This window comes from Calidris pugnax, unplaced genomic scaffold, assembly GCF_001431845.1.
Source record: "Calidris pugnax isolate Ruff unplaced genomic scaffold, ASM143184v1 scaffold154, whole genome shotgun sequence".
In the NCBI taxonomy this organism is placed as follows: domain Eukaryota; kingdom Metazoa; phylum Chordata; class Aves; order Charadriiformes; family Scolopacidae; genus Calidris; species Calidris pugnax.
In genome coordinates, this window is record NW_015090890.1 from 859,183 (window position 1) to 886,860 (window position 27,678).

The 27,678-nt window shown below is 43.2% G+C and overlaps 1 protein-coding gene across 1 annotated transcript in view; it reads left to right on the forward strand.

The window, feature by feature from the left end:
- Nucleotides 1-27,678, forward strand: part of INTS9 (integrator complex subunit 9) — an 85,995-nt gene that overhangs the window by 21,764 nt on the left and 36,553 nt on the right. The window contains exons 7-12 of the mRNA XM_014947675.1: nucleotides 386-506; nucleotides 2,979-3,113; nucleotides 7,856-7,967; nucleotides 14,607-14,787; nucleotides 18,644-18,704; nucleotides 26,791-26,962. Of these exons, the coding sequence (XP_014803161.1) occupies nucleotides 386-506; nucleotides 2,979-3,113; nucleotides 7,856-7,967; nucleotides 14,607-14,787; nucleotides 18,644-18,704; nucleotides 26,791-26,962 (782 nt within the window). The remainder of the gene's footprint in view (nucleotides 1-385; nucleotides 507-2,978; nucleotides 3,114-7,855; nucleotides 7,968-14,606; nucleotides 14,788-18,643; nucleotides 18,705-26,790; nucleotides 26,963-27,678) is intronic.

Consider the following 27,678-nt stretch of genomic DNA (forward strand, 5'->3'; position numbering starts at 1 on the left):
TCTATGCTCCAAGATCCTAGTCATCTCTACCAATTCCAATTTTCATGTTGACACATCTGATCAGCCAACACCTTTTGTCACTGGTGAAAATACCCCAAGGGTTGCTGTAACACCTTCATCACAGACACTTCTTTGATGAAAGGGCTGAATAGGAGCCCCAACAAAGAGAACTGAAGGAGATTAGTCTTTGGGGCGAGGCAAAATGGGCAGTGTGGTTCAGCTCCTCAACAAGCAGAAAGTCTTGCTCCTCACTTTGAAGCACCAGGCATATTTAAAATTAAAAAAAAAAGAGAAAAATCTAAGATCTGGAGAATATAAATGGGAGTAAAAGCTGGTTAGTCATCAGGAAGTTCTCAAAATGCCCACGCCCCCTTGATTTTTGCAGATTGCTGCCCGCCCCTCTGAAGGACGCAGTGGAGGTGTCTATGTGGAGGAAGTGCTACACCATGCCAGAAGTGAACGCTGCCCTCAGCAAGATCCAGCTGGTGGGGTATTCTCAGAAAATTGTGAGTACCTGCAAAGCTGTCCTCAGGTCAACATGAACAACTTGTCATTTCCCAGGTTTTCTCTGGAAATGCCCATCCTGTTCTCTCTGGAGAATAAGTCTTATGAGGAGAGGCTGAGGGAACTGGGGTTATTCAGCCTGGAGAAGAGGAGGCTGAGGGGAGACCTTCTTGCTCTCTACAACTCCCTGAAAGGAGGGTGTAGAGAGATGGGGGTCGGTCTCTTCTCTCAAGTCACAGGCGACAGGCCGAAAGGAAATGGCCTCAAGTTGCGCCAGGGGAGGTTCAGGCTGGATATTAGGAAAAATTTTTTCATTGAAAGGGTTATCAGCCATTGGAATGGGCTGCCCAGGGAGGTGGTTGAGGCCCCATCCCTGGAGGTGTTCAAAAGACGGGTTGATGTAGTGCTGGGAGGTCTGGGTTAGTGATGATGCTCCTTGTTTGTTGTGTGGGTGTCTATTTTTGTCAGTTGGGTTGACGGTTGGACAAGATGATCTTTAAGGTCGCTTCCAACCTAGAAGATTCTGTGATTCTTTTCCCCCCATGTGAGACCTAGTTACCCTAGCCTAGGAAAGTAAGACAAGATTACATTGCATGTCCCTCAGCCAGCCTCCCAGGAAGGGTTCTTCTTTGGTGAAATCAGGGAGTTGTCCATTTGTTTCTCCTCTTCCTTGGGGAGGCCAATTTTCAGGCGGTGTACCTGCGAATTTGGAGTTGATGGCTGGCCCACTGAGAGCTGGGAGGATGCACCAAATGAATGTATCCTCTCTCTCTCCCTAAGCCACATCCCCCTCTGAGTTACCGTATCTCACTTCTGGGAATCTTTTGAGTGCTTTAGCCTCCACTTTCTTTTATACAGCAAATTAGGGATTGTAAACAAAACCTAATGGTTCGACCTGAACTTCAAACACTCCTTTCCCAGGGTTCCCAGCTCACAGTTGTTGTCTCTAACGCTGTTGTTGACTATAATCCAGTCTAGTTTTTAGAATGAACTGAACCAAAAATTCAGTAATCTGCAGACACACTGTGCCGTGTGTGGGCCACGATACCTGCTCTTGTTGCTCAGGGCCCCAGGAAATGAAAAGGTGGATTAAAGTGAGGTGTGTACCCAAAGCTCTTTATTTACTCCTTTATCTTAAACAAGGGACCACTGAAGTTTTGAGATGACTGTTAATGAGTAGTTTGAAACAGTAACCTGTACTAAATTTGGTGGATTTAGGTTTGTGAGGTGCTATGTTACAGCTGGTGAAATGAGATTACGGCTGCAGTTTTATCTAGCAGCTGGACAGGTTGAAGGCATTTGGACTGCCCAGTATCCAGGGATGGCTACTCATTTTTAACTATACTCACAGTGTGGATGTATCTCATCTCATTTTAGATCTGTGCATCCGGGCCAATCGTGCTTTTATAGTTACCTTCATTTTTAACTACACTCACAGTGTGGATGTATCTCATCTAATTTTTTAATCTCATCCGGGCCAATCGTGCTTTTATAGTTACCAGGAAAAAAGAGACATTTCTAGAGCATATTTTATCTCTTCCCAAAGCAAACTTTCAGAATAATCAGGCCCTACTTAGCCAGTTAACCCAAAATGTGGCAACATCAAGAATGATTTGTGGTCCACTTTTCATGCCTGCCTATCAGCAGAATCCAGAGCCTTGGCTTACACACTGCGAGGGATTGGAGACCCTGTTTTGTTTTGCAAAAGTTCCAAATATGTTTTGGGATACTAGAAAAATCATTAGTCTTGCATGAATCAGATGCTTGTTCTATTATTCAGTAACCAGAAAGTAGATCACATTAGTGAGATACACGTGGAGGCTTATTTTCCTTTCCCAAACAAGCGTAACACATTACCGCGTACAGATAAAGCGATGCACTTCCTAAAGGAGACAACTCTCGGGTTGCTCGTGCTCAGAGCTGAAGCTGAAATTTGGGTTGAGTTTGCAGGGTTTTGATTCTAATCACAGGTAGATAGCATTTGAAAAGACATAAAATTAGAAAGTGAGTGAGACTGCAGTTAAGTTTATGTTTTCCACAGCAATATGTGTAACCCAAGCAGAGTTTTTTACCATTACAGAGTTACTTGCCCTTCCTTCTCCCTGATGGCCAGCATCAGTAACATTTATATATGTTACTATATATATCTTACATTTATATATGTTAATATAGAGGTTTCAAAGATGGTTCCATTTAGAGTTATGCTTCAGTGTGAACTCAGTTTGATGCCATAGAATTCACATGGAAGAAAGCCTTTATGAAGGCCCTACCTCAGGAAAAGCTTTTCTCAGAGCATCTATCCTGTTAGACATGGGTAAATAGAAACAGCAGACATAAAGACTCAGGAAACGAGCTTCATAAAGGCTTTGAATAACAGAACTACTTTTAAGATTGATATCACTGATGATAAAATGACCTGTTCTGACTTCTCTGGAGGGCTTGCTCAAGTTAATGTCTCTTGCTGTGTGTTTCAGGAGCTATTTGGTGCTGTGCAGGTCACCCCTCTCAGCTCAGGCTACGCTCTAGGAAGTTCCAATTGGATTATCCAGTCCCACTATGAAAAGGTTTCCTATGTTTCAGGATCTTCTCTGCTTACAACGCACCCTCAGGTACGTCCTCTAACTTCTCTTAGTCTTCTACAGGGGAAGGTGTTCCTTGCTGAAAAAAAAACAGAGGGGCTTATTCCAGCTGGGATGAGGTGTAATATAGGAGGTGTACTAAGGTACCTGTGCTAACAATTGGGAAGTTCTCCTTCACCTTAAATAGGAAATTTTCAACAGAATTAAACAATAGAGCACTAGCGACTTTTTTTAAAATCCATATTTCACCGAAGAGTCTTTGCAGACAGTTCACAGACTGCTTCTATATCACTTCTGAAACATCCTTCCTTGGGAGAAATGATAGCTAACTGGCTGCCAACTTTTCCACCCTGCTCTGCTAAGGGCAAAGTCTTTATAGTGCTGTAGATGTAATTTCCAGTAAATTAATTCTCTCTAGATCCATAAATTCTGAGTGCGAAGAATGGCTTGAAGTTTGCAGTACCGTGTGCTTCAGAAGTTGTCAAAATAGTTAAAAGCAATATTAGCAGGAGGTATTTAAAAATAATTTAGAAAATGTGTCAGGCTCATGATCAGTAAGTAATTTCCCCCAAGGTGAGTATCTTCTAAAGAGCTTTGCTTCTGAGTATCCTTCATTTAAAAGCTTGATCTCAGAAGCTGAACAACTACAATAGATAAATCGTCCTTAATAGTATGGCTGTGCTTCTCTACATGCAATGCATCAGAGCCTCTAAATCCCTTTTTCTCATCAGCCCCACACTGGCCTGGGTTGTGCCCTTTTGTCACCTTCTAGTGAAGGAGCAGCAGCAGGATTTGACAATATATAAATGGAACATTTCTGTGAGGAGAAACTTTGCACTATAAGAAGTAATTAGTAACTGAGAGTGTTTTCTCTTCATTTATATGAAATGGTGATTCAGTTTATCAGGTTAGACTGGCCCTGCTTCATCATTTTCCAACGTTGAGCATTTATCTGGAAACTTCTGGTAAAGTCCCTGTTTTTAAGGAAATTCCCTGCCAGTGGCAGGGAGTGGTGTGTGAAGGAACTGTTGGGTAAGAGCAGAGCCTGAGCAGCAGACCTGCACTCACTCACTGCAACCCACAGGAGAAGTGGTAGCACTTAGGGCAGTTTCAGATTTAAAAAGTGCAGGAAAATGTCCTGCAAGCCCACCTAAAACCCTCAGGACCTGCTGTCTTTGCTAACAGGAGATGAAACCTCAACTATTCACTCTTCTGATGGTGTTGCTTGTCCCACGTGCCTCATTTTTTAGTTCATTACACTTTGCATTATTTTATACTACCACATAATTTGAAGGAATAGCTTACCAGGTAGCTGAAATTGCATCTACTTTGCCGTTTTCTCATTATTTACCACATCACAAATGTTCCCAGATATCACCTGCATAAATAGCTTACCAGGTACCTGAAATTGCATCTAGTTTGCTGTTTTCTCATTATTTACCGGATCACAAATGTTCCCAGATATCACCTGCATATCAGATATCATCATTTTCTTAATATTTGCTTCCAGAAGGTTGTTGAAGACAATGCATAGCTTTTGTCCCCCTTGTACACCAGTACAATCTCCTACAATATGGCGATTCTGAAATAACTGGTGGGTTTTGTGAGCTGCCAACCAGTTCTTCATCCCTTTGACGTTTGACAGACATTATGTAATGATAACAGTATCTTGAGTGGCACGGAGTCAAAATCGTCTTCCAACAAATCAGCCTTTTTTCCTCAGGGAGTGAAAAGTTGTTTGTCTGACCTGTTTCTCCATAGGATCACAGCGAGCAGTCAGAATGAAATTCCTGGTTTTTAACAGGGCATGAAAACAGTCACTGCATTTCATTTAAAAAAATTATATCCAGTTAATCAGCGTATGTTTAAGTAAATGCATACCCAGTGCTTTTTGAATAATAGTAAAACCTTAGCACTTCTTTGATGCAAAAATGCTTCTTCCTCTTACCTCTTGTCTAATAGACACAGTAATAGCCTGGAAAATATTTCCTTCTCTCAAGATGAGAACAGGATAGGGTTCATCTCACCTAACCCAAACTGGGCCCCCACCCAGTCCTTCCCTCCTTCTCCCATCTGCCAGCACTGGGATTTAAATGCCAACATAGTGGAGGTGGCAGCATGGGGGGAAATTAGCAGTCATGGGGAGAGAGTGGGATCCCTTCTTTGGTATAAATCACGGCTAAAACTTTTCTTGACATTTTAGGTACACCTGTAATAACCTCTATTAACATCATTAACATCCATCTCTATTAACAGCAGATAGAAACCGAACCAGCTAGTTTAGCTTAGGCATGGCCCCAGTACAGACTGGCTGAAACTGGGTGCAGTGGATGCTGTTGGGATGATCTTGGATGCGGCAGCAGGAATATCTTGGGAAAAACTCTGTAGGACGTGCGTGTGAAGGGTTCAGCAAGACAGTGTTTGTAGCTGCTGAAAATAACTGAAGAGCTTTAAAGGGTTGGTTGAAGAGTTTGGTCTGGCACCATTAGTTGTTCCCTCTACTTCTCTCTTCTGGCAGATGGTTTCTCCTGAAAATTTTGCCTCACCCTCTGCTGAGGTTGAATTGACAGTGTTGCCACTGAAGTGGAGAACAGAAGTTGACAGCACGGGTTCAGACATGTCACTAAAAGCCTTTTAAGACATATTCTTTACATTAACCCACAAAAATCAATGCAAGCCCTCTCAGTGCAATGGCAGCTGAAATTATGCGTATCTAATATGGCCTAATCATTATGTACATTATCACAGGCAGATTCGATATTACTTTTTATTGCATTATTGGCATTTCATTTTCACAGACGCGCTGTGGAGAGTCAAAGATGGCAGTAAATCTCAGGGAAGGGGTCAGGTCCTAGGAGGTGGTACACAGTGTAAACTACTGTCAAAGTTGAGATGAAAACCCCCTGCATGTTTAATGGAGCAAGGTCTTTTTCAACTACTTAAGAATGGCACTGAGGGACTGTGAGCAAGGGAATTAACTGAACAGTGGTCTTCTAAGTTCAGCATAGGAAATCTCTTCATCACTCTCCTCGAGTAGAAACTTTCCTTGTTGGTGAGATGGCAGAGGGTCTGTTGAGAATAAATAACCATAAAACATCAGGCACTTGGCTGCAGTTGCCCACCTTTGCTTGAACAGTAGTTGCAGGAAACACAGCCTGGCCCAGGGCTAAAAGTCAACTTTTCACCAGAGTGTTCCTGCATCTGCAGAGAGAGAAGCGGCTTTTGCCTTTTCAAGATAGGATTATGCTAAATTTCGAGTATCGAGAATATATATTTAGTATCAGGTCACACTTAAGTATAATTTCTGAATATCTACTCTATGTTTGCTACTGGAGAGAAGTGGGTATGCATTTTCATGCTGCCTTAATAAAATGCCAGTATAAAACACGTCAAATGCTTGACCTCAGTGGAAAAAGTGTGAGCCTTTACACAGAGTCAAGGCAGAAAATGCGTTTGTTTTAACATCAGACTACCTGCCAGTGACCAGGTTGCCACACAATTTCCTTGGACCATTTAATTTTGGGTCCCTCTGTTCTATCTGTGAGCCACGGGACAGACTATGCAGATGTGAGCTCTTGTGTCCCCTGGGAAGCAGAGGTGGCATGGATAGATGCTTGTGATAGCATCTTCAGCCCTTCCACCACCTAATCTAGGGTTGTACCTGTGACTGTAGGTCATTAGTACAACATACACTGTAGACCTGGTGGATCAGAGGTCATAGCCCAGTGAGGACATTTATTTCACTTTGATATAACTTGGCTGCTAGCACAGGCTTTGGAGAAAGGTATTGGAGGAGGGCATAGTGCTACTCTGATTGATTAGGGGAGGCTGGTAAGGCAAGTCATATTTTCTGTATTATTTTAGCTCTGGTGTTGCACTGGGAGTGGGGTTTGATGGGTTTTTTTGTGTAGTTGAATCTATGATTTTTGACCTGTTTTCAGCTGCTGGCTTTTAAGGAAATACTTGTCTGTTTGGCCTAGTGTTATAGCTACATCTAAAAAAAATATGTATATAAGCAATTATTTCTGAGATAAATAAACATATTAAGGAATCGAAACTCATTTCTTTTTTTCTACCAGCAGTGGCCATTTACCATTTCACTAGAACAGAACTCTGAAAAGGCCTGTGCAAACAGTCTGAAATGAGTATTTGAAAGCCATGGCTGTAATCCCACGGGCAGGGGAGCAGACTTCCCAGTCAAGGGAGAGCCTTGGGTGGCATTCAGCTTCGTGCACAAAATCGAGAGCTTCAAGCCCCAAATCCTTTGCTGGTCTCACCTCTTCCAAAGAGAATCCACTGAATGGTTGAGGAAAGTGGTACCTGCCCCCGGTAGACGGTGAGCCCTGGAAATCAAAGGCGACACCTTGATTTGGGAAGGGAAGTGAGTTGGGAGCCAGTGCAGCCAGAGAGAGGAATGTGAGTGTTAAACCCTTCCTGACTGCACTGCCACGTCCTCAGCAAATTATTGTCTTTCCAGTGCTCAGCTCCTCAGGCCATGAAATGATTAGTCTGTGGAGACTGCTTTGAGATGGATCCAATTACAGTTCCGTTGTTTGTTTTGGGCTGTAGTGTGCAGGTAAACAGTTGTATGTGTTTTTATTAACTCCAGTTACATTTCCACAGATGGAGGGATGTTAAGTTTAAAGCGTTCCATGTGTTTCCCTTCTTGGTCACTGCCTCTATTACCTCTTGCAGCCCTTTTAGTAGACGGCAGAGAAACCTGCGTTATAACTCTCATGTTGCTCATTTTATTTCACTCTGCTCTGTTTCAGCCCATGGACCAGGCTTCTCTTAAAAATAGTGATGTTCTCATCCTGACGGGTCTTACCCAAATCCCTACTGCTAACCCAGATGGCATGGTAGGAGAGTTCTGCAGCAACTTGGGTAGGTCGATGAAAGACAACTTATTTTATCATCTTATTCATTGCTTTGGGTGGGAAATAATTCTGAGATTCCTGGAATTGAGTAAGTTGTCCAGCTATAGCTTCTGGCATAAAACTAGCTGTTTAGATTTTACGATGTGCTCCTGATGTCATTAATACAGTAAGTGCTTGGAGAGACACAAGTTGTACCTAAAATGTTTTGGAATGGAACAGGTATAATGAGATTTAATCATCTGCTGCTCTTGGTTTGCGAAGTATTTTGCTCAGCTGCCAACAGACTACGTGTTGCCTGGGTTTTGGATATTGTTCCCAGCTGAAATATTACTATTTCCTTCCTGTATATCAGCCAGTGTAAAATCTTTACATGCTTTTTTATGACTTTCAGTTTTGAAAACAAGCACATCTGCTTCCCTTCTTACACCTGATTTTTAAATATATCAAAAGCAAACAGCACAATCTCTCTTTAAAAAAAAAATAAATCAAGATATATTTATAGAACCCAGAAATATAAAACCTAATCAGACGCTTTCACAGCTGGAAAAGCTGATAATTGCAAAGCTGTGATAGCAGTGTGAATGGCAGCATTTTCCAGCCTGTTTGGAATGTCACATCCAGTGCTGTTCTCTCTCCCCTTCCCCCAGCTCAGTTCCTCTGTGCTCTCACCCTTCTGTCACCAACCCACTTGCTCATCCCTGTCCTGCTGTAGATTGCCTGTTCTTTTATCAGAGATCTTCCCTTTATTTTAAACTAACTGGTTTTTACCAAGAAGACTAAAAAGCTTGTGAAGGGAGGATCGTTACAAAGGTTATCAAAGGCATTAGAAATTAGAAATCAGGGAATCCTCGTGGTAAGCAAGTGTTCTGGTCACCTGGGAGAGATTTGAACTGTAGGATTTTGGTGGCTACCCAAGGTTGTAGAATAAGGCTGAGAACAGAACTGAAATGCAAATTCTTAGTCTTAATTTTTACATGTACCCTTGGGGGGTACCTAGGGACTGTTGTGGGATGTACAAGGTAAAATTACATGGGATTTGGGCTTTGTTTATATGAAAATAGAAGTTAGAGGGTCAGGATGGTTGCTTGGAGTGTAAATGCCTATTAATAGTGTGTGATTTGGCATTTTATAAGAATGATAACTGTGGGTTATGCCAAAGATCCCCTCTGCCAACATCCTGGCTCCAACAGGGGCCATGAGCAGATGCCTAGAGAAGAGTAAAAGAACAGGGTGAATTTATGTGATAGATTTCTATAATCTCATAGCCTTCGAGTATTTTTATTTCAGGAATTTCCTGAATCAGACGTGGCTTTTGTGTAGTTAGTAACGTTCCGTGGATTTCTCCTCCAGGAACTTGTTCAATCTCCCCGTGAACTGTGTTAATTCTTACCACCTGGGACTTCCTTTCCTGAGCAGTGTGTGTTTATGTGTGTGTGTGTATCATGGTCTGTGTTTTCATTGTTTTTAAGCATTGTTAATTTTATTACCCTATGAGCTGCCGCAGATAAGCTCTGCTGACCTTGTCCTGCTAGATGCAGATGTCCTGCCCTTCTCTGTCTCTCTCATCTCACCTTAAATCATCAAGGAAGCAAGTCTGAGCTGAAATGGTAGATTTTATTCTGGAGGGGGGGCGAGGAGTGGTACCTCTTGCCCTGCTGCCACCTCTGTTTGCAAAGATGCTCTGGGAAACACCTTGGTGGTCACTCATGTCTCAAACTGCACCAGCTGTACACTGAGTAAACAAGAATGAGACTGTTGTTAATTAAAATGCTTTTAAAAATTATACAGAGTCTTAGAGATGTAGTTTTGGGCCAAAGCAAACTCCAAAAGATGAATGCATATAAATAACCGTGTTGCATATGTAGGTACAGGTGGGTGTTTATCTGCACAAGTTGTTCTGGTTTCCAGAAACATTCGGAACTATTTTGAGGGTTTTGCAGAAGGTCTTCAAGGCAGCTTCTATCTTGAATGAGACAAACTCAGAGAAATTAGAAAATTAATGTTAAAGACCAAAGGAAGATATATCCTTAAAAGGACGCCATTCTTAATCTGGAATTTGAGGGGTATTTACCAAAAAAACAGCAACCTGAAGAAATTGAGTAATTCTATGAGCAACGCAGTGGTAGGGCTGTCTTTTACGTGACACCAACAGTATTTAGACATCTACCAAATACCAGCAAAAGAAAATAGTGAATATTTCAAATGTGTAAAAAAGTCCAAAAAGCAATAGGTTACTGGGAAAAGCAATAGGGTACATAAGCTGAGCACAACAGTTTTCAGATATTTTTCCCATTTCCAAGATGTTCAGGGGACTTTACAAAAAAAAAAAAAAAAAAAAAAAAAAAAAAAATAGGAAAAAATTAAAAAAAATGGTGTGCTAAGGAAGATGGAAAAAACCCCACATACCTCTTCTGGTGTTAATAGGTCCACCCCTGTTCCAGAGTGTGATGGGGAGATAAAAAAAAAAAAAAAAAAAAAAAGCTGAGAATACACTAGGTAAAGATTCTAAAGCAAACACTGGAAATTTGCCAAAAATGCTTATCATGAGGCAAAGGCATGTTTGTGAGTAAGTGCTATGAAGCACAGAAGTGTGAAAATTTCACCTTGATCTCCGTTTTCATCCCAGCACGTGGAATTGTAGACACCAAGTCCCATTATTACCCGGCCACAGGCATGATTTCCTCTCTGCCTTGTGTGTGCAGCCCTGAAACCCTGCTTTGTCACCTCGCCATGCTCCTCTCAGCCCAAACCCCTTTTTTTCCAGTGCTCAGCACTGCGGCACCAGCACTCTGCAGCTCGACAAAAAGCAATTTTTATTTTTTTTGGGGTATTTTTACATTGCCTTGGGCGTCATCAGCAAAATTGCCAGACTGTCTATAGGGACAGTTTGTGATATTTTGTGTGCATTCGTGCCTGTGTGTGTGTGTGTGTGTGTTTATAGAAAGCAGAAAAGAGCACAGTTTGCTTTTCAGGTGCCAACTTGACCTTGTGGTGGCAGCTGTTCGAAAAGCAAGTATCTCATTGTGAGTTGTAAATTGAACAACTTGTTATGGAGCTACTGAAGGAGACTAAATTTGAAATGCCAAGATTATTATACAACTTTTATCAAGAGAGTGCATCCATCAGTCACAGAGATAAATTGGGCTTTAAACAGCTTTCAAATATACGTGTCCTCTTAGTGACAACTATAGAAAGTTGCTGTGGTGGTGCAGAGAACCAGATTGGACCTGCTGCTTGAGGGAAAGCGAGATGTTTGGTGAAGGTTTCCAGCCCAGCTTTGCTGAAGCTGGGAGAGAATTCTTACCCCTTTATGGGACCACTTGAGAGCATCCTCAAGAAGTTGTGCCCAGCTCTGCTGACCACAGCACATAGAAATAAACCTGCACCGAGGAAATAAGTGCATTCTAAAGCAAAAGGTGTCAAAAAGAGCCTTGTCAGTGGTGGGACAGCCTTGTTGGTGAGGAACTAAGTGCATTCTAAAGCAAAAGGTGTCACACGGAGCCTTGTCAGTGGTGGGACAGCCTTGTTGCTGTCCTTTCCTGTCCTCAACCAGTCTCCAAGGTGCATCACTGTGCCACCAGGAATGTGGGATTCAAGGGACCATCATCCCTGGGTCCATGGTCTAGTGAGTAGAGAGCTACCTGGCTGGAAGAGCACTCCACTCCCTGGCCTGTGATATTACATTAATTATTGGTGACCAGCTCCGTAGTTCTCCTGGGGACAGAAACATTCTCCTGGGGACAGAAACTCAAGTTGATGTCTGCTCCACGACCTTCCCGTTATTTTCTCTGTGGCCCCAGGAATCTCGAATTTCTGGTTGTTTTCAACAGAAGAGGGTTGAGGCTCCCATAGCAAACCAATGGCTGCAGGGTAGGGAGAACTGTGAATTCAAACTGTAAGGTTTAGGAATGAAACTCACATTTTTCATGGCCTGGACAAATACTTTAACCAGCCCATCATTAGATGAAAGCTCTTCCTCCTGCCTCTTCAAAGGGAAGAGTAAGCCATTTGTCTTAACAGGGTGAAGGTAGCTGGTGCCTGAGGGAAAGAAGGAACCTGTTTCTTGGAGACCTTGGTGTTTGAGCCAGTATCTTTGTTCAGAGCAGAGACAGAGCTGCAGAAATACCCCTTTCCTGAGCCTTTTCCACTCATCACTAATGCATCCTGTGCTCTGCAGCCCCTGTCTCTGCCCCACACCGCATTCTGGCTGCTCTGGATGTAGGTACTTATCTTTCCTCTTTGCAGAATTTTTGGGTGCATAACAAAGCGATGCAAATCCTGGTCCTGGAGCCAAAGGCTTAACTTTCAGCCCCCAGATGGCTTTGAAAAATATCATTCTTAATCTCCTCATTCCTCTCTTCACATCCCGGTTACAGATGGAATAGTTTAGACTTACCCATGTAAGAGGGATAATGTAACACATTGCTGGGATGTTTTGTTAGATCTTTTAGGAAGAACTTGTTTGGTGTGAGGGTGGTGAGAGCCTGGCCCAGGTTGCCCAGAGAAGCTGTGGCTGCCCCATCCCTGGAGGGGTTCAAGGGCAGGTTGGAGGGGGCTTGGAGCAACTTGGTGTGGTGGGAGGTGTCCCTGCCCAGGGCAGGGGGTGGCACTGGGGGGGCTTTACAGTCCCTTCCAATCCAAACCATTCTATGGTTCTGTGATCTCAGGTTCTAAACAAATGTAAAGTATTGCCATTCATATTCAGTGATATGTTGATGGTATAGTTTGTATGTGACGTGGAGAAAATCAAGGCAATAAATCCACTACACTGCATTTCTTGTTATAATTCTGACACAGAAGTTATCACCACCAGTAGTTGTTGAGAGCAGCGTGTAATTGGCACTGGCTGCTAAAAGGAGTTAAGCACCTAAATGCATGTGAAAAATCCTGCTGCAGAGTGTGCATTTCCCTATGCTCTGTCAAACCTTTAAACATTCAGCCATAAAAATCTTCCTTGAGCCATGTAGGTGGGGCAAAAAGACCCTTAATGTGCTAAATCTGTACCCCATCAAAGCTTGTCAATAAATTGAAGTCAAGGAAGTGATGATGGCGGGATGCAATATATGCCTTTTCAGGCTCTTTCACAGCTTTTTGTGTAATGCCTTAATGCATAATGTTACTACTGCTGCATTGCCATTAACATCAGTAGATGGATTTACCCCACGACCACAGATGAAATCCTACTAAGGAAGCAATTGCTCAGTGAGCTGGACAAAGTATTTACACTTTCCCATAAGGTGCAGCATTTTTGTAATTCATTCTGCCAAAAGAACAAGGTGTTTGCTCTGTCCATGCTTTTGCTGTTGTACTCAGATCTGTCTTGATTACAGAGTAAACCTATTTTTCTTTTTCCTTTTCCTCATTTTTCTCTAGTCCCATGCTGTCTGTAATTCATACAGGTTTTAAATTGTCCTTATTGTATTGAAAGGACAGATGTATTAAGAGTTTTTAAGAAGGAGAAACACTCTTCCACCCCTTTCTAGCTTCAAGGGCTGTTTGAAATAACCACATCTTCAGAAATTCATCTAGAGCTCTGAAAACTGAGCACAGAACAGCTTTTCGTGTGCTGAGACCTGAGGACTGTTCTCCTTCCCCTCTGGTGGACACCTAATAGATGGAGCAGGCTTTATTTTGATAGGAAAGTGTTTTGTTTTGTGTCACTCATTTATCCTCCTGTGCCAGTGCAAGACCGCCCTCTCGTGTCAGGAGTTTTGCATGTGCTCAGTCTGTTTTGTCCCCCTCCTCCCCCAGCTAATGAGCATAATTGTTCCCTCCCCTAAAGCCTGGAGAAGGCAGTAAATAAATATATTGAATTATCAGAACTGTTCCTCCCAATTCTTATGCGTAATGTGTTCTGCTAATTCATGTGATAACTTCGTAATATTTGGATTAAGGGAATTCTATTAAAAAGTTTAACTATGAGCCCTTTTATAGAATCATAGAATTGCCCAGGCCGGAAGGGACCTCCAAAGGCCATCTAGTCCGACCTCCCCGCAGTCAGCAGGGACACCCCCAACTAGACCAGGTTGCCCAGGGCCTCATTGAGCCTCCCCTTGAATATCTCCAGGGATGGGGCCTCAACGACCTCCCTGGGCAACCTGTTCCAGTGCTCCACCACCCTCACAGTGAAGAACCCCCTCCTAATCTCCAGTCTAAATCTGTTCCCCTCCAGCTTGAAGCCATTGCCCCTCGTCCTGTCACTGCAGGCCTTTCTAAACAGGTTCTCCCCAGCCTTCCTGTAGGCTCCCTTCAGGTACTGGAAGGCTGCTATTAGGTCTCCCCGGAGCCTCCTCTTCTCCAGGCTGAACAACCCCAGCTCCCTCAGCCTGTCCTCGTAGCAGAGGTGCTCCATCCCCCTGATCATCCTCGTGGCCCTCCTCTGGACCCTCTCCATCAGGTCCATGTCCTTCTTATATTGAGGGCTCCAGACCTGCACACAATACTCCAGGTGAGGTCTCACCAGAGCAGAGTAAAGTGGCAGAATCCCCTCTCTGGACCTGCTGGCAACGCAGCTTTTGATGCAGCCCAAGATGGGATTGGCCTTCTGGGCTGCAGCTGCACACTGCCTGCTCATGTCCACCTTCTCGTCCACCAGAACCCCCGAGTCCCTTTCCTCAGGGGGATTTTTACTTTCTCTCTCCCTTAGCTATGACTGTCCGGAACGGAGGAAACGTGCTGGTTCCCTGTTATCCCTCTGGAGTGATCTACGATCTGCTGGAGTGTCTCTATCAGTACATCGACTCGGCCGGGCTCTCCAACGTCCCTTTTTATTTCATCTCACCTGTTGCCAACAGCTCCCTCGAGTTCTCCCAGATCTTTGCTGAATGGTAGGTGTTAAAAGAGCTGCTCCATCAGCCTCGATTCACACCCTCAGCTGTGGAAAATAGATACACGCGGGTTATCTCGACTTGACTTATTGCAATATCTGCTTGATTAGAATTTGAACACGTTTCTTGAGTCACAAGGGTGTGCATGCGTGCGTGTGTAAGTAGATGTTCTATAATTAGGGACACATTGCTTCCTATAGAACATACAAACTCAAGTAATCTGTGCTTTTTGGTACTTGCACTGATGATTAAATTACGTACCTGACTTGAGTGAATTTTAGCTGTTCCTGTTTGAAAGTCTTCTCTGGTGCCCCCCAAAACTATACCGTGGTCTCCCTGTATAAACAACATAGATTTTTCAGGCCTAATTTTGCTCAGCCAGTAATTTCTTTTTGTAGCAAAAAAGGGCCAACAGTATCCTGGGGTGCATTAGGCAGAACGTTCCCAGCAGGTCAGGGAAGAGGTTGCTCAGCCTGGAGAAGAGAAGGCTCTGGAGAAATATTATAATGGCCTTCCAGTCCCTAAAGGGGGCCTACAGGAGAGGGCAAGGGGACTCTTGATCAGGGAGTGGAGCAGTAGGACAAGGGGGAACAGTTTTAAACTGAAAGAGGGGAGATTTGGATGAGATCTGAGGAAGAACTTCTTTGCTGTGAGGGTGGTGAGAGCCTGGCCCAGGTTGCCCAGGGAAGCAGTGGCTGCCCCATCCCTGGAGGGGTTCAAGGGCAGGTTGGAGGGGGCTTGGAGCAACCTGGTGTGGTGGGAGGTGTCCCTGCCTGGGGCAGGGAGTGGGACTGGATGGATGGGCTTTAATGTCCCTTCCAACCCAAAACCATTCTATGATTCTGTCTCAAGAGATCCCTTCCAACCTCAACTATTCTGTGATTCTGAGTCATGGAAAGGAGAACCCAACTGCTTGTAACTGGTCCTAAATTCTTACAAACGAAGAGGGGCTCTAGATTATTAAATAGAGTAACTTAACTTTTCCTTCCTTTCTTCCAGATTTTTTTAAGTCTGGAGTTTGGGAAAGAAAATAGAGGTCCTGGAAATCTTAGGTGGATTGATCCCTCAGGAGAATTGTAAAGAGAAGTGAAATCTGGTGAATTTCAATCACGTTACTTGCAGCAAAAGTACAAAAATCAAGCCTTGGTGTCCTGGCCAAACCTCAGTGTGCTCACCAGGGTGTGTTGACTCATATAGTTTATAGTTAAACTATTGTTTGGTTTGTACTTACATGGGGATTTCATTTCAGTAGCAGCTGAAGTGGTAGCTGCATAGTCCTTGCTGTCATAATACATGGGGTTAGATATTGTCAAAATAGCAGGAATGTCACTTGCCAGTTGGGTCATTTCATCTGCTGTGTCTTGCTGGCACAATTCAGACACACGTTCAGACATCATGTTTTTGAATTCTACTTTGCTCTAGTGGCTTATATTCAAAAGTCAAACCCAACATTAGCTAATCTGCAAACACTTGCGTGTGAGGTAAATGTTTTACTTGGGTAGAAATGGAGGAGGAGATTGAACATGTGTAAAACAGAGGTTTGGGCTCAGAACTGGGGTTGAAATTCAGGAATTCCAGCCTTTCAATTCTACTATTTAGTCAGCTAAAAGAAATATCCTGCTCTTAGTATCTCATAGACTTTATCATATTTAGTGTGACCCAGGCTTATTGCTTTATAATAAAGTGAAGAAAGTACAAGACGGACAACGTTTTCCAGAAAAAGCCACCAGGACAGCGTCACTGCAGATAATTGTAAAGTCACACAGGCCTCTGACAAATACCTTTTTTTAACTGCTGTAATAGGATGAATCATAGAATGGTTAAATTTGGAAGGGACATTAAAGACCATCCAGTCCCAACACTCTGCCCTGGGCAGGGACACCTCCCACCAGACCAGGTTGCTCCAAGCCCCCTCCAACCTGCCCTTCAACCCCTCCAGGGATGGGGCAGCCACAGCTTCTCAGGGCAACCTGGGCCAGGCTCTCACCACCCTCACACCAAAGAAGTTCTTCCTCAGATCTCATCTCAATCTCCCCTCTCTCAATTTAAACCCATTACCCCTCGTCCTATTGCTTCACTCCCTGACAAGGGTCCCATCAGGAGTCTGACTAGAGCTGATCAGCAACTTTCAATATTTATGTTTTAAAAATAAATTATGTATGTAAAATGGCAAGTAACAGTGAGCATTATGCTCATGGTGAGAGGCAGTTTACCAGCATTGAAGCTGCAATAATAAAATTCATAAGGGAATTAGATTACAACCAACAAAAGGACCAAGTCATTGCTGAGAAGTGGGATGAGGCAATTGGAATTTTTCTGTTGATTTGGCTTCGCAAAAACTGCCTAGGGCTGGGCTATGAAATGACGTGGGGTGTTGAGTTACAGATTTCTCTAAAAACAGCCAAGGAATTCTGTGACGTGGTGTGTTCAGAATGACTGTAGCTCTCTTATGCCTTCTCTAATGATCTCGCTACAGCTGAGTTGTCGTGTCCTGCAGGGGTTGGTCCTCTGAGCAAAAAGACTGGGAGTAACAAATCAAATCGGTGGTTTTGCACCTGATGCCACAGATAGGAAATGGCTTTCTCCAGAAAAAAAAAAAAGACTTGCGTGTGAGGTAAATGTTTTACTTGGGTAGAAATGGAGGAGGAGGAGATTGAACATGTGTAAAACAGAGGTTTGGGCTCAGAACTGGGGTTGAAATTCAGGAATTCCAGCCTTTCAATTCTATTTAGTCAGCTAAAAGAAATGTCCTGCTCTTAGTATCTCACAGACTTTATCATATTTAGTGTGACCTAGGCTTATTGCTTTATAATAAAGTGAAGAAAGTACAAGACGGACAACGTTTTCCAGAAAAAGCCACCAGGACAGCGTCACTGCAGATAATTGTAAAGTCACACAGGCCTCTGACAAATACCTTTTTTTAACTGCTGTAATAGGATGAATCATAGAATGGTTAAATTTGGAAGGGACATTAAAGACCATCCAGTCCCACAGAGTGGTTAAACTTGGAAGGGACATTAAAGACAATCCAGTCCCACCCCCTGCCCTGGGCAGGGACACCTCCCACCAGACCAGGGTGCTCCAAGCCCCCTCCAACCTGCCCTTGAACCCCTCCAGGGATGGGGCAGCCACAGCTTCTCAGGGCAACCTGGGCCAGGCTCTCACCACCCTCACAGCAAAGAAGTTCTTCCTGAGATCTCATCTCAGTCTCCCCTCTCTCAATTTAAACCCATTACCCCTCGTCCTATTGCTTCACTCCCTGACAAGGGTCCCATCAGGAGTCTGACTAGAGCTGATCAACAACTTTCAATATTTATGTTTTAAAAATAAATTATGTATGTAAAATGGCAAGTAACAGTGAGCATTATGCTCATGGTGAGAGGCAGTTTACCAGCATTGAAGCTGCAATAATAAAATTCATAAGGGAATTAGATTACAACCAACAAAAGGACCAAGTCATTGCTGAGAAGTGGGATGAGGCAATTGGAATTTTTCTGTTGATTTGGCTTCGCAAAAACTGCCTAGGGCTGGGCTATGAAATGACGTGGGGTGTTGAGTTACAGATTTCTCTAAAAACAGCCAAGGAATTCTGTGACGTGGTGTGTTCAGAATGACTGTAGCTCTCTTATGCCTTCTCTAATGATCTCGCTACAGCTGAGTTGTCGTGTCCTGCAGGGGTTGGTCCTCTGAGCAAAAAGACTGGGAGTAACAAATCAAATCGGTGGTTTTGCACCTGATGCCACAGATAGGAAATGGCTTTCTCCAGAAAAAAAAAAAAAGTAACAGTAGATGGCAGCAGATACTGCAGGATGTTCCCCAGCTCCCTAACCCAGCTTATTTTCCTTTTCTTTTAAAGGTTGTGTCATAACAAACAAACAAAGGTGTATCTTCCAGAACCTCCTTTTCCCCACGCTGAGGTGAGTAAACCGTGGTTCTTGCTGTTTGCTCAGATCACAGAGTGAGTGGGTTTCTGGAACACAGTCCTGGGTGGCTGTTGTTTTTCTGATGAACACTCCTACAGCTATTGAATAGTTCTGTGTCGTTATTCATACAAAGTGGGGTTTTTTTCTTTTGCTTTCTGTGATTAATTTGGGAGCATGGGGGAGGAACGAACGATGGTGTTCCCTCAACTCAAAAATTATCATTATATTTATTTTGGCATCTAACTTACATATGCTCCTCTTGGTTTACTCCTTCCCCACAGAAGGCTCTGGTGTGCACATGGTTGAATGTTTGCTCTTTTCAGACTGCAACCCCCAATATTCCCTTCGTCCGTGCAGTTTATTTCAAAGTCTGTAAAGCTAAGAGTTTGTTATCAGAGACAGCTTAGTCATCCCAGCTTCTGCCTCCTGAACTGAAATAAGCACCAGGAGAAGTGGTATCTTGAAAGAGAGGTTTGATATAAAAAAAGGTTACAGCACTCCGTGCTGTCACCAGCAATTTTAAATGGGATTACTTGAGCTAGCACCTTAGTGAAGCAAAGAGGAATGAAGTTCCTATCTTTGGGGGAGATCTCCCTGCAACGTGTCGAGGGGATCAAAATTATTGCAACAAAATAATAATTTGAGGGGATGTTTTAGCCAACCAGACATTAAATAAAAGTGGTATAACTCATGCCTTCAGAGTTATCTCACGTATCAAGAAAGGAAATCTCTTACTTTGTCCACTAGGAACAGGTAGATTTCCCCCTGAAGTAAATGAGAGGTGGACAGGGAAAGGAAGAAATGGGACTGAGGAAGAATTTTGGCTAAATCCCCTCCTGTGAGCCAGGGAGCCATTTGGAACATGCGGTCTCAGAAAACTGGCTCTTTTAGGTCTTGTGGCCAAGAACTGTTTGGTAAGATGTGCAGAGTGGCCATTGCAGGTTTAAGAGTCCAGAGATTAAATGCTTTTTCAGGCATTGGGTTGTTTTTCCCTTCTGCGATATCTCATCCAGGGACTTGTTGTGGAAATGGCCATTGCCCCTCGTATCTATCATCTGTAGGTGCTTCAGAGACATTGCTGGAAGCAGGATCTGACCAGAAGCCTTCACTCTTTCCAGATGCTTGAATGCATTTCAAGCAGGATGCACAGTGAATTATGTGTTATCTGTAACTAAGAATAATGCAGACTGCAGGGCAAGCCACCTTTTCACCATGATTTTTGTAGCCAAAACATTAATTCACAGGGATAAATCAATTCCAAAGCCTGACCTCTGAGTACAAGACCCTGTAGCTGTGCTGCTGACTATGCTTTCTCCTTTCCCCTGCCTTTCTGCTTTCTGGGGTGGCCTTGTTGATCCACAGTGTCTTTGGTTTCACTGACAGCCTATGTTGTACCAAAGGCATTGGTTTGAAATTGTAGTTCACAATATGCACTGGAACTGGCACGTTTAACTGAAAGCCCTTCCAAAAATGAGAAGCCAAACATGCAGCTGTCAAAGACTGGATTAATTAACCCATCTTACGTGATGGGTCTTTGTGTTTATAGAGTGATAACTGTGTCCTCTAATTTTTAGGACATTTTCTATTCTCCAGAGGCCTGTTGATAATGAGATTTTGCCAAATTATTGTTCAGCTGTTGAGACATTCCTCTGTGCTTCATGTGTAGAGGAAGGTAATTATCCAGGAAAGGACTCACAGCAGTGGATAACAGATCGGTTGCCTTACAACAAAATGCAGTGCACAGAGGGAGTAACGTGCCTGGAACAGGTACAGGCTTTGCTGGACAAGGCCAAATGGTACAGGTCATCACCCACAAAGGTAGGGACATTTTATCATGAGATGAACAAGCAGCTTTATCTAGACCCATGGATATCATTGATGGGAAGCCATTCTTAGAATTCTTACATTTTTGCCTAAGGGTTGTCTTAAATGTGCTAAATGACACAAGATATTGTGTACGCATGTCTTTATGGCCAAGATGGGGCCAGACTCTTCTCAGTGGTGCGTTGTGTACTCATGTCTTTGTGGCCAGGATGGGGCCAGACTCTTCTCAGTGGTGCCCAGGGACAAGACAAGGGGCGAAGGGCACAAACTGGAACATAGGAAGTTCCACCTAAACATGAGGAGGAACTTCTCTCCTGTGAAGGTGGCAGAGCCCTGGAAGAGGCTGCCCAGAGAGGTGGTGGAGTCTCCTTCTCTGGAGACATTCAAACCCCACCTGGACATGTTCCTGTGGGACCTGCTCTGGGTGGACCTGCTCTGGCAGGGGGTTGGAGGAGATGATCTCCAGAGGTCCCTTCCAACCCCCAACCATTCTGTGATTCTGTCATCTGTAACCTGCAATACCCCCACCCCATGATGGACTAAATAGATCTCTTCATTGCTAATTCCTGATACCTACTGGCTGTTTTGCAAAACCAGTTTGTATAGTGGGAGGCAGTGGGTCTAGGCATAGAGCAACACTCTCTCAAAAGCCTGGCTTAACAGCAAACCCCAAAACAAAGTAATACCCAGGCAAAGAAAGACTGAGGCTGTGATTTCATTTAGTGCTTTTCCTGAGGTCATAAATCACTGAAGTTTGGACACACTTGAGAACACCAGGTCGGATTGCTCTTTTCTGCTCTGTATGGTGCCTGGTTTGGTTCAGTTTGGATTTCAACAATCAAAGCATATTGAGATTTATCCAGATGACTGATGTGGAAGACACCCGTGCTCACCAACACATGTCCACGCCAGGTACCCTGTGCTCAGCACATGTCTTTGACTCCTTGTCACTGTCCTCTGAGGGGCTGTCACCTTTTTGCTGCTGTAACTCTCAGCTGCCTTGGGCTGCCCTCCAGTTTTAGTGATACCTACAGCTGGTGGTGGTTCAGTGCTGTCAGGCTGTTTCTAAGGCCTGGGAGAGAAGCTGGGTTTCTTTTGTTTCTTTTTCTTCTCTGAAATACAGAGTTGGAACAACCAGTGTACACAGAAGAGGGGCAAAATCTTGCAGCTGACAGTGTACATGTAACTCATACAGTGTGAATCATTTATATAAACTCTTTTCCGTACAATCATTAATAAATGTATTATTTATTCCCTGGCAGAAACCCTGTTATGCCTGTGCAAAGAGTGGGCTCAGCCACTATGATGTTTTGGTGTAATTTTAACCAAGCAAAATGGTCTTAATACAGACTGGCCTGAATAACCTGTCCGTGGCCAGGACCATGGTTTAGGAGGGAGCAAGGACTTGAACCCAGGGCTTCCAGTTTCTAATTTAGAGCCTTTGTGAGCAGCCAGCCCTTTTGTCTTGGGGAAAGTTTCTCTTTCAAAGTCTATGACTCCTCAACCTCACAATCCGGAGCTCTGCTTACTCCCACTTCAGGGAATTTTTAATGAGTATCAGAAACAGACATTGAATGATCGTTTTTATTGGATAGGTTGTTAGTGGAGAATTGTCTGACTTTTTTCAAAGCGATGGTAGGTTTGTGCAACGTAACCTATGCAGAAATTGCCCATCATGAAAAGATGTGCTTAGCTGCTCAGTCGTTGGAAGAAAACAGGGAATTACTCAGACATGCCTCTTGGTTATTAGCAAGCATTAATAATGTCCCTGGCATGATATATCAGAAAGGGACAGGCCAGGAAATAAGCTTCTCATTATCTACGAAACACGTCCAGCCCAGCAGGCTGTCTGCTCCTGAAATTCGATGTTCCTCTTAGTTGTAGAAACAGCAGGATTTAAAAACAAACAAGGCAAGAAAACCCCCAAATTGCTGATGTAGTCTCGTGCAGCAATGAGTTCCGGTGGTGCCCGGTGCACAGTATAAAAGAGCATTGACTTTCTTTAATCAGTTATTATTGTATTTTGCATTTCACTTAACTATCCCTTGATGATTGTTAGAAGAGGATAAATAAAAGTATCTTCATCTTTTTTAAAATTACTATTTTTATTTTGTCTTACTCTGCTCTCTCTAGTAAGTTGTTAAAAGCTTCTTCATTCTCTTTGCATGGAAATTTTCCAGGTTTAGGATTTATGTTACCTGTTTTCAGCTCATTCCTTATTCTGCTGAGCTGAATAAAACCAGACACGCTGTTCGACTCCGCAGAGAACCCGAAACACTTATACTCCCCCCCTGTTACTCGAGTTAATGTAGTAATAGGTGTTCCTCATATCTCCATACAATTTTTTGGGGTGGCAATTTGTTTCCTAACATCCAGTCCGAGTGAAGAGGGAATATCCTGTCCCTCTGTTAGGAGCAAGGAATGTGGGCTGGAGTGCTTCAGGCTTGTAGGGATGGATTTGGACATCAAGTCCTACTGAAGTTAATGTGAATGGAGCGTCCAGATTCTTGCTCAAGCTTTTAAAGTCTCCTCAGCAGCTCTTCAGCAGTGGACAAGCTAAAAGAGCTTCTTTATAAAGGCATTTCTCTGTGGTCATTGGGGTCATTGCACACCCTGCACCATCCCTCTTCTGGAGGTAGAGGCTTTATAAATGACCAGTTGAATTGTTCTAGCAAGGTAAAATGAGAAGCTTTCGCTCCTTTTCCTTTCTGCTCCATCTTTACACAGACAATCTCAGGCCATAAGATAAGTGACTCTAGACTTCTCTAAATGTCCGCAACAGAAAAATTTGAGAGGTAATTTATATTTGATCTCTATTTGCCAGTGGAGGACGAATTTGGATTTGCTGTCCTCTTATTAAGGATTCTGTTGGCAACATCTAAGAGAAATGGTTAGGAAAAGCCTCTTTTTCTGACTGAAAATTGCCAGGGTGGGAGTAATATTGATTCTCTGATCCTTAAATACTGACATTTGTCTTCTTCATCTTTGCTTCCCTCCTCCATATACCAGTTCCTGCCTAACACATTCAAAGCAATAAATACCTGGAACCAGGTGATTGTATTGTGTTATGTTTTGTCTTATGGTATTATATTGAATTAGGCTCCTGTTAGCGTTGGTCTTATGAAGGGAGTGAGGGAGGTGAAGTAATAAATGCATCACTCACTCATTGATAAGAGCCACATCTGTTCACAATTCTGGATGCAGAGCACACAAACACACGCAGAGTAAATAGCAGTGTATTTTGGCTCACTTCAATAAAGGGTACACAAAGGCTCTGGAGATTTATCCTGTTTATAGCAGCAGTTGCTGACCCTGTAAATCAAGTCTACGGCGTTAAAGGGAAGCATAACCATTTGGGATTTAAAAAAAACACAGCTCTGCTCCGTCTGGGTTCAGTACTTTACCATCCTCTGTCTCTTAAGCTTTCAGTCAATAGTGGCTCTTTCTGTAGAAAGATGCTCTGAACGTTGCTTCATTTTCAGAAAACAGCCCCATTTTGAAAATACTGCTTGATTAAAAGCCAGGCATTGGGTTTGGTACAGGTTGGAGATCTGAACGTGACATGGTACTGACTGTTGGGCTTATACAGCCCATCTCACCTGTAGGTATAAAAGACTTGTACAAATAATTCCAAATTTATGATTTGTGACGTTTTGTTGAACCTGTTTTGCAAGTTCAGCTCCATGTATTTTTGATTGGGTATTTAGAAAAGACTTTGCTCTGGACACTGGATTTATTGCTGGAGTGAGTAGAATGTCTCTAAACCTGTTTCTGTAGCCTTTCACCCCTGCTGTTCTCTCCTAGCTCTGAGAATCAGAGATCGTGAGTTAAGGTATGGAGCCTCAGCATTTCCAAGCTTCCAAGATTTTAAAAAAATAGTTGGAAAAAAAAAAATCACCCACACCTCAGGACATGGTGCCGAGGATTCAACATGTGCCCCTTTTCCCTCCTGAGGACCCCCAGTTAGAACCAGTGCACCCCAGCGTTACCCTAGATGTTTTGTTGCCAGAAATAAAATCTTCCAGTTTACCCAATTAAAACTGGGTTTGCAACCTCAGTTTTGAGGCTTTTGGCTTCCCTCAAAAAAATCAGGGAAAAGCTTCATGGGGCCATTTCCTACCCATTCTTTTAAATGCCAGTATTTTATGGGATCAAATTTGTTTTTCCCATTGTCTGCTCAATTGCAGTTTTTATTACTGCAGCTAAGTTTAGATTCTAAATATTGCACTCCAGATGTGTTCATCAGAAATCTTTACCAGTCTTAATTGCAGAAATGTTTTCAAGATTCAGTGCATATTAACTGCCAGAGCAGTTATTGGATGCTTTTTTTCCCAAATTTCCTTCTTGAAGATTAAATAGGAATTTGGTGTTATTAGTAAGCTGCAGAAAGTGCAGTGCCCGAGCTGCTTCCTGCATGATCCAAGAATTCAGGTGGAATTAACGGATGGAAAAAACCTACAGTTTCCATCATCCATCAAACCCCAATCCCGTTCCATTCCAGCCATCCAGGTATTGCACGGTGGTTTTAATCACTGTGGGGAGTAAAATGCAAAATCACAGCAAAATATTTGCTGTTGGGAACTTGAAGCAGACCAACCTCAAGGAAGCAAAGGAGAAAGATAAATATTGGCACCTGGAGGCAGCCAGTTTTTTATTATTGGAGGGATATTGAGGGTGAGTTTGTACATTGCCTGTTCTAGCACCAAAGCATATCTTTAGGTGGTGATAGCTGGATGCTGAGTAGGGTTGATGCTATTGTTCAATGATGCTAAATTCAATTAAGAACCTAATTGTGTAATAACCTTAAGTTCTGATGTGCTTTGTTGTGCGTTAAGTTGTTAAGAGGCTTAAAAACGCATCCGAATTCGCAGCTTTCTGTTCATTTCCATGCTATCTTGAGTTAGATCTACCATGGTAAAAAGTAGCAAATAAAAGAGAATCTGGAAAGATAAATTACTGCTTTGAGAGACCAGAGGGGCTGTTTATGATCATGTTCTTTCTTGGTTCCTCTTTTGAAAATCCAATATGTTACAATGCGGAGGAACGTCCTGCGTGGCAGGGTTTTTCTGCCAGGAAGGCGTGATGCGCACGCATCGTGTGATGACATGTAATGAAGAGCATGCTGTTTGCTAATTAGTCGTATCGTCTGGGGTTCCTCAGCACAGCAGCTGCAGAAACGTGGTGCTGAACCCTGCATATGGGAATTCGATATTTTAAGCGACGTTGCAACGCCTGGCAGGAGACAGCAACGTATGGAGAGATCTTTGATGAAGGGTCCCAGATCCTTTAAAAGCTGGCTGACAGAGGAAGCACCATTCCCCTCTTTCACACTTTTTATTTCCCTGTATGTTCTTAGTTGTTCAGTGCGTGATTTCCTTGTGTTAAATTGCCTACTTTGTAAGAAAACTATTTACAGTTATTTTCAGGCTGGGGATAGAAGCATATAACTGCCAAGAAAATACTTGCAAAACATTGCATGAAAGTGCTTAGCAGACCAGTCTATTACGTTACTTTTTAAGTTAAACCTTGCTTTGCAGATTAGAAAACAGTGGTGGGAGAAATAAAGCTAAAACCTTCTTCAAAAAGCTCCTCGATAACTAAAATTCCCCATCTTGGTAGAGAAATCTCTTCCACGTGCATAGTTGATTACACTCTGTTTGCCAGCTCTAATGACAAGTACTTCTTACTGCTCTTAGTTCGTTATAATTAGTTTCAGTGATGTCCTTAACTAGGAAGGGCAAGTCAGTCTGGTCTTTCATGGTTTTTCAGAGGACTTGAGTTTGTGTGGACCCGTTAGACCAATGAAACCCACCGCAACATCTGCTGAAGGCAAAATAGCCTGGTACTTCGATGGCAGGAAAACCAGGGTAAACATCAGTGCCCAGAGCTCTTCAGAGACATGGCAAATAGGAAAAAAAGTGGGTTATTTTGAATTTGGCAGCTGAGCGTGCTGTTCACTCCAGGAAACTGTAAGGAGGGAGCGTTTGCAGAGTTTCCTCTGGGTTACCAGAGAAATGAGAGCAAGGACTTGGAGGCAACTGGCCCCACGCTCCGACTTCCTTTTCATAACATTTAGGGACAGTCATGACTAAATCTGTTGGAAAATCTCAGGGGTACGCAGGAAGGGACTCTGTGATGAATTAGAAATTAGAAATAAACCGTAGAATATTTATAATCTCCTATAAATAAACACACTGAACTGCAGAGGCGTGAAAAGTTTGTAATGTCTGGATTTTTTGGGTTTTTTTTATTGCAGCTCATTCAGACAAACAAATTGAAACATTATCCCAGCATCCACGGAGACTTCAGCAACGACTTCAAGCAGCCCTGTGTTGTGTTCACTGGACACCCCTCTCTTAGGTTTGGGGACGTGGTTCATTTCATGGAGTTGTGGGGAAAATCTAGCTTGAACACCGTTATATTCACAGGTAAGTAAAATGCAGATATCGTTATCAAATTAACAGTAGATTGTGCATTCTGGTTAAGTATGGCCACATCCTAAGGGCTTTACTCATTTGTTCTGGGGCAGAAGTTTCTGACCTCAGTAGGAGCTCATTTAAATTAAGACCCCAGGATTGACTGTAGGGGCAAATGTAATTATTGTGCCATTTAATTCATTTTAGCCCTGCAGAGCCAACCTTTGCTATGCAGAGTCCATTCCTGCCATTTCTAAGCAAAATCTTTGTTATGCACAGCAGTAAAATGCCTACAGGAAATTAATTTTTGGATTAAAAGCAGCTGGCTGCAAGTTAAACCCAGGCAAGACCTAATTGATGCTGGTCAGAAAGGAGAAACGCTTCTTCTCCCTATTCCATTGGAACCACAAACCTTTCCCCATCCTTTCTCCTGCCCTTTCATCAAAACCTCAGGCAACCAGACGGGCTGTTTCTAAAGATGTTTCCGAAGCGTGTGCCCCATACAGACCTGGCAGCATGATCTCTGCTGTTGCTGCCTTTTGGCTGAGCTCTTTTTTTTTTCAGATGCTTTTTGGCTGAAAGACACGTTTGTATCTGAAGCTGAAGGTAGAGCTCTCGCTAATTCCCTGGGGAGCTCTTTCCTTTCTTCAATGGTTCAGGCTGCCAGGGGCACAACAGGTCTTTTAAGTTCCTCCTCTTCTCCCACTCTGCTTCCAGTGCTGATCCTA